General features: G+C 37.3%; 1 protein-coding gene across 1 annotated transcript in view; it reads left to right on the top strand.

The window, feature by feature from the left end:
- GABBR2 (gamma-aminobutyric acid type B receptor subunit 2) overlaps positions 1-7625 on the top strand; it is a 262847-nt gene that overhangs the window by 185412 nt on the left and 69810 nt on the right. Inside the window, exon 8 of the mRNA XM_009280673.1 lies at positions 2660-2720. Within this exon, the coding sequence (XP_009278948.1) occupies positions 2660-2720 (61 nt within the window). The remainder of the gene's footprint in view (positions 1-2659; positions 2721-7625) is intronic.

The raw sequence follows: 7625 nt of genomic DNA, 5'->3' as shown, positions 1-7625 counted from the left end.
TCCAGAGGAGGGCCACAAAAATGATCAGAGGGATGGAACACCTCTCCTATGTGGAAAGGCTGAGAGAGTTGGGGTTGTTCAGCCTAGAGAAGAGGAGGCTTCAGGGAGACCTTATTGCAGCCTATCAGTACTGAAAGGGGGCTTATAAAAAAGATGGCGGCAAACTCTTTAGCAGGGCCTGTTGCGACAGGACAAGGGGGAATGGCTTTAAACTAGCAGAGGGTAGATTCAGACTACATATAAGGAAGAAATTTTTTACGCTGAGGGTGGTGAAACACTGGCACAGGCTTCCCAGAGAGGTGGTAGATGCCCCCTTCCTCGAAACATTCAAGGTCAGGTCGGGCAGGGCTCTGAGTAACCTGATCTAGTTGAAGATGTCCCTGCTCATTGCAGGGGGGGTCAGACTGGATGACCTTTAAAGGTCCTTTCCAACCCAAACTTTTATATGATTCTATGAAAATAAAGCACTGTGGTTGAATATTTTTGCAGATAACAAGGACTTTCACATGAGTTGTTCCATAACTCTTTCATCACCATCACCCATATATTTTTTTTATCTACTGCTTAGATCAGTATAAGCCACAAATCTTAGCAAAGAGAAGTCAATAAAAACAAATACTTCTAAGTCTATAACTCTGTTTATATATTTTTTTAAAATCCAAATTTTTACATTTATTCAGAATATTCAGACCTGATTTATGTTTTGTTGATAGTTTCAGAACATGTCAATGAGGATGTATGTATTTACCTCTAGTCAGCAGATGCATATGGTACCTGTCTGTTCTACTGAATGATAAAAATGTGGGCGATTTTACAAGAAGCAATAATAATATTGCAAACCAGTTGCACCTGGAATCTAGAAAATTTTGTGAGCTGATATACTATACTATCAATAATAGATGACAATCGTAGATGACTCATCATAGATGATAGCAGTGATTCTTGCTGTATGTTTATCTATAAATAGCACTCTAGTAGACTACAACTTACAGTCCTATTATCTTGTAATAAAAGAATAAGAGGAGACAGAGTTAAAGTAAAAGGCAGTAAATTTAAAATCACATTAAAAAGTATTTTTTCCATGTAGTGAAAAATTTAAAACTATAGAAATCTCCGACACAGGTCACAGAACCAAGAATTTAGCAAGGTTAAGACTGGAGTGATAGTAGATATATCTGCAATAAGTGATACTTGCATAGCATCTTTACAGCTCTTTTCTTTAATATTTTCTACTGTTTTTTACTTAAACCAAGTAGCCAAATGTATTATGATTACGTTCAAACAAATGAAAGGATATTAAAAACTACTTCTCCAAACTAAAGGAGATCTGGATGAAGGCTGCTAAGGTGCACACATAAATCTGCCTGCTAATGTTTTACGTTCTCTCCTGGAGCTGTGTTAGTAGCCACTGGATGAGACTGGTAGGAGCGGCTCCTGTGCCCTTCCGCAGCTGTTGCCAGAATCTCTCCCATTACCAGTGTTCATTTTTCTTGCTCTCTTTTTGTCAGATTGGGGCTTTTGGCTTTTAAGGCTTAGCACAAGGTAACTTACACTTGTTGAAGGGTGTCTTCTTCTGTTTATCAAAGGGAAATGGTGTTTTGTGGCTTGCAGGAAATGTGGGGTGCGTGTTCTGTACTACACATCCGTTGTACGGTTCCTTGCAGGGAGCCGATTTCAGTAATTCAGAGGGTTGTCTTCAGTGCATCCCCTTAGTGACCAGAAAGGGTTATCCAACAAGGGGCTGGCTTGCACAGAGAAATGTATTGTAGCCTTACATGCTTATTGTTTGGTTTCTTTTACCCTGATGTCTGCTAAAACAAAGATTAATGGAGATGATAATAAACAAACTGGGTATGCAGTAAAACAGCAATCGATATTGACAGTACTCAGCACTCCACTGCAGATAGAAAATATTAAAAATACTTCTTAGCATAAATGAATGAAAACCTCTTCTTTCATACTCAGTCATGAAATAGCTGAAGTAAGGAAGAAATGTAACAAGAACTTTTCTTAATTTAAGTCAGAAAGATGGGATGAAAGATGTGAGTAATTTGCTAGGGATACATGAGGAGGTTTCACCGTTGTGTGACCATTATTTTGAAGAGTAACACCGTGTAGCACAACAAAGGGTAGTACTGACTTAAAGGTGTTACATTTAAAGAGAATACTAGGACACGTGTGTTGATGTACTACAAAACCAAGCCACAAAAGCTACAGATATCCGTAATCATTGATATAAGTAGATTATAGAGCCATTTGGAGAACCATATGGTGAATGAAATGGAGAACCATTTTCTTGTGTGATCTTTGGTAGCTCTTACATGTCCTTGATAAAAACAGTCACACAGTGAAAATCAATTACTTGTATATCTCTCACCATCTGAGATTCAGTAAGTTATTGGCTTTATCGTACCTCCATTTCCATCCATGAAAAGTGGGTGATAACACTGGTCAACTTTCTAAGGCCATTTGAAATCTGTGGAAGAAAGCTTTAAGGAGGTGTTACTGAGTTATTTTAACTTTGGTTGAATCTGCTATCTTCAAAGTTTAAACCTTGCTTGGGTAATTTTAATAGTGAATGGAAAATAATTGCAGTGCTAATGAAACAATATTATGAGAGATTTATAAAACTTTTAAGGTATTTATTTATTTTATTTAGGGTCAAGTCGTTTTCAGAAATGGAGAGAGGATGGGAACCATCAAATTTACACAATTCCAAGGTAGGTTGCAGAAAAATAATTGCAGTGCTAATGAAACAATATTATGAGAGATTTATAAAACTTTTAAGGAATTTTTATTTTATTTAGGGTCAAGTCGTTTTCAGAAATGGAGAGAGGATGGGAACCATCAAATTCACAATTCCACAAGGTAGGTTGCAAACAATTTAATTTTCATTATAATTATGTATGCTTTTTCAAACTTGTGTATCAGTTGCATTTGTTTCAGGATGTTTTAAATATTTTGAAAAGAAACTGCTTGGAAGATGCAGCAAGGTACTTAGAAAGTTTTGTTACCTGTTTAAAATACTGTGTTTTGAACCCTGCGTGCTCTGAGATATTCCCAGATATTTCCAAGAATCTTTCTAGAAGAAAATCCACATACTTATAGAAACTACTGATCTTAAAACTTTACTGGTCAGCTAAGCATCCAATTCTTAATACAGTTGTTTCTGAAAACTGTATCTGAACAGGAACTTAGAGAGGTTTTTTGCTGTTAAGCTCTTTCAAGTTAGTGTCTGTGCTCTCTGAAGACTCACTTTTGACATTCTGCAACTGCTTGCTAAAAGTTGCTTCAGGAGTCAGTCCCTCAGCGTGCAGAGGACACAAACTGCTGACCCCATCCCTTGGAGGCAACACACTCCATAGTGCAACTCGCCAAGCCTGCTGCCCTCTCTCAGCCTGAGCTGCTCCTGCAGGGGATGGTCTCGGCAGCAGAGACCACGAATGCAGCCACGGGGATTTGTCAAGGGTCATTTGCACCGGGAAGAGGTGCTTGCTTGGGAGAGTTTTCTGCAGAAATGGTGATTCATAGAAGACATGTCATAGTGGTTTCTACAGTTTATAGAATGCAATTCATGTTTTTGTTCCTAGACTGAGATAAAACTGGAGATGATTGCATTTGGATGGTCTTGTGAGAGTAGTAGTGAGAAAGCTGGCAAATCCTTTTCAGACAATGTACGGGAAAGAAGCTTGCACTCCCTTTGTCTTCAGGAGATCACTTTAAACGTAATCCTGCTGACCAAGTTACAAAGGCTTATCCTTTAAACAGAAATTGTCTGCCATATGGGCATTATTATTAATGAACAGCAATGCACTTGAGAGGGATCTGTTACTCATTCTAATTTACTGAAGCAATCTTCAGGATTGCTCTTGCCTTCACTACTATAACTGATGGTATTAACTCATGTTCCCTGAAGCATTTTTACCCACTAAAACTTTGCAGACGTCATCTCATGATAACATAATATAGAAATTTTTGCTCAACACTAATGATAAATGTGGATTGCTTCCTTTTCCCCCCCCCCCCCCCCCCCCCCCTGCGTAGCAATGTATACAGCCACATGAAAGAATCATGAGAAAATGTTGTAAGGGGATTTTACAAGAGGTGTTTGTTCCTCAGAAGTCCGAAGGAGCCCTTACACATTATGCCTAAGGCAGCTATATGTACCCTACTAGAGCATCTGAGCAAGGAGGAAGTTTGGCACATTCCCTCTGTACATTAAGGATGTGATTTGGGATCATGGGGAGATGCGACATGCATCTTCTGAACTAACCTGGAGGAGCTATTTTTATAAAGATTTTTATTTCCAACCATTCAAATTTGAGTTTCTTTGTAACGTTTTTTGGTTTCACAACAGATGCTATTTAACACCAATGGTTTTACCATCAGTTGAAGTACTGTTTGGTCAATAAGAACATAGGAGACAGCCGCCCATTCTATAATTCCTTGCAAGTGCATAATGACTATTTCAGAACTGATACAGGCACACACCATCGACCAAAGGTTTCCAATTAACCTACAGGAAAAAGTTTTGTTATAACCCAGGCATCCAAGGGAGAAATGCAGGAGAAGGGCTGGATTCTCTCTCATGCAAGCAATAGTCTGTCAGCACATCTGAAGCCTGGTCTTAAGTTTTGTTCTTACTAATTTTGGAAATGAAAAGAATGTACAAAAATGTATGAGAAATTGAAATAAGGAACAGCATAACAACATAAGTGAAAAGAATCTATCTCTTTTTTTAGCTGCAAATAATATTCGAACAATTAACAATTTTTTTTCCTGTTCTTCTTTCATTGGTATTTTTTTTATACAAGGTTTTTATATTCAATACTTGTGGCATAATTGTAGAAATTATTAATTTGTTCAAAAGAATTCTTTATTGGTTAGGAAGCTTTCTGAAACATTCACATTAACTTTTAATAAATCTAAGACTATTGGGGAAGTTCCTAATAATGGAAAGAAGTTAATTAAGTCCAGTACTTAAAATGGTAAATGGGCTTTTCCTTTGTCGTTATAGCTCTTAGGTGCTATCAAGCTTGAGACAGATATACAATTCATTCATTAAAGTTTTTTTTTAAATGTAATACAAATCATCATGATTTAGAGGAAAAAAAGACCACATCAAAGATGTCTTGTAAATGCTTTTATGAGATTAATTATAATTATGCATTTAGCATATATTAAATATATTAGTAGCTTATTTTCCAAACATAATAATTGGGAATCATCAGCTTTAGTGTTATATACCTCAGGAGTCATTTCTTCATCTACACTGGTTTATAGTTTTATTAACAATTTGAATGAAAATGCACAGTTATCACAAATAATTCAATGCCGAAAAATAAAACAGGTAAATAGGTAATCATATATCAGAAGTAGGATTCCTTGGCCATAAAATGCTGTTCCTCATTTGCCAGGGTAGAAAATCAGCTGGGTAGACTCAGGAGCTTCATTTTCTGTTCTTTGCTGGAAACTTTTGTGTTCATGAGACAATCTGTAAACATTTTGGCTATGTAAAAAGTAGACAGTCATGTCTGCCAGAGGCTAGGGAAAACCAGCCTGTGAAGGTTCAGAGGGTAACTGCAGTATGCCTGACACCCTGTGATGAAATTTTGAATAGCTGGTTTAATTTTGAACCTAGATACAGTTTTTCCCAAACTCACGCTAGTCATGTCTCTTTTTTCAGCTTCTGTGCAGTCTGTTAGTTTTGCAAATGGTCAAACAGATGGTGCCAGAGATAGCTGTGACCGAACTACTTACTGCTTTATAGATCATGAATACCACCCAGAAATTACTTAGTATGCAGCAGAGGATACAAAGCACATGTAACAGCATTTTGTTCCTCTACCTTACTGGCAAATAAAGAGCAGTCTGCCAGTCTAGCTCAAATATCCAAGTGATGTTTGAAGCTGGCACCTTTCCAAATGAAGCAATTTTTCCATGGGTGCAATTAAAGGACTATTCTCGTTGTCAAACAGGTAGTTGAAGTAGATGGACAAAATCTTTTGGCTAGTGAGAGCTGAAAGAGGATCCTGGCAACTGTTGTGTGCATATCAAGGAGCAGGGAGGGCAGCAACAGACATCAGATTGTAGATTGCTGTGATACAGGAGGCTGCAAGAACAGATACATACCTGTCCTTCAAAGTGTTTTGCTTTGGCAGATCATTTCTGACAAATCTGACTGGAGCCTAAAAGGCACCTTGCTTTCAGTCATATTCCTAGTTCTGTCAGGCACTAGAGAAAACCTAAGAGACTTCTGTGCTGGAATAGGTTAAAAAGGAAAATTAAAGCTAAATTGTAAACAAATACCATTGAAATGTGCGTAAATCATGCTTCTTGTAGATAGGAACAAAATTCTGTGATACTGCATATTGAGAAAACTTGAAGAAAGTGGGTGGCCATCTGCTATGTCTTTTTGGGAGGAATTTAAGCCACTCATGTAGCCCAATAATATGATATGACGTTTGTTAGTATTGAAGGCTGATCTGGGTACCAAGCAAGAGTGAGAGCGTAGCTTGTCAAGTGTAACACCATTGGTCTTCCTAGAAAAGGCCTTACTGAATTTCTGCAGTAAAAGGCCCAGATATTCTTCTCTGAGTTTAATCAACAGAAATAGACAAACAAATGTCTACTCTACAGTCAAGAGCAAGGTACGTGAGAATCCAGGATTGCTTCCCTGGAGCCTCAGTTCATCTACTTAGTTCTGACTTGTTTGCTGTCCACAACTGCTTCAATGAAGGAGACATTAGCAATTCTCCAGAATCACCTACAGATACAATAGCTTGTTCTCCAGGGGCATCAGTCAAACCCTGGAAAAGTTTCCTTCTATTATTCTAAATATAATCCAGCAGACTCTTAACTACTTCTGGTTCTTGCTTCCATAAGGATTCATATAAATAATGAGACTAATTGCCTTCGAATACTTTTTTTATATTTAACATCTGTCCAGTATACACCCCACAGAACCAGTTTGTGGATTTTCTTTCTGTGATAATGTTGAACGAATATAATCCAATAAACAGAAAATATTTAGTGACAACTGTGAAAACTCAAATTTGAAATATCTCATGTCATATATCTGGAATTTGTGGTGTCAAATATCCAGAATCAGTGGATTCAGATTTCTCTGCTTCTGTAGTATATTTACAAAGTGAGAATAAAATCTCTTTATAAATATTAAGTTTTTTCAGAGATTAAGGAGTACCTGTGAATAGCCGGATATGAACTTAGGGGAAAAGTAAATAAAGAAGTACAGACTTCTGTTGGCTGAGCAGAATTTGAATAGTGATCAATAAATAATTGCTAGTGTCATGTAATGAACAATAAAGATTTAAAACAAACTGCGTGCTGTTTATCCTGGGCAGCTGTATTCTTCCGGAAAAGATCACTCTGTCATTAAAGACTATAATTTTGCATGCAAAAAAGGGAATTAATTAAGGAGTCAGGAAAGCTTACTTCTGATATATCCTAACTGGACTGCTTGACTACAGTCACAAAAATGTGTGTTTGGTAGACTTCTTGGTGTGCCATATCCACTCCATTTTATCTGCATATGAGTAGTGTAGTTAGATTGTAGCCATTCCTATCTTCATAGAATCATAGAACAGTTTGGGTTGGAAGGGACC

The sequence above is a fragment of the Aptenodytes forsteri genome, unplaced genomic scaffold (assembly GCF_000699145.1).
Source record: "Aptenodytes forsteri isolate BGI_AS27 unplaced genomic scaffold, ASM69914v1 Scaffold291, whole genome shotgun sequence".
Lineage (NCBI taxonomy): Eukaryota > Metazoa > Chordata > Aves > Sphenisciformes > Spheniscidae > Aptenodytes > Aptenodytes forsteri.
The sequence above is the reverse complement of the archived record's forward strand: the minus strand, read 5'-3'. Positions and strand labels throughout refer to the sequence as shown.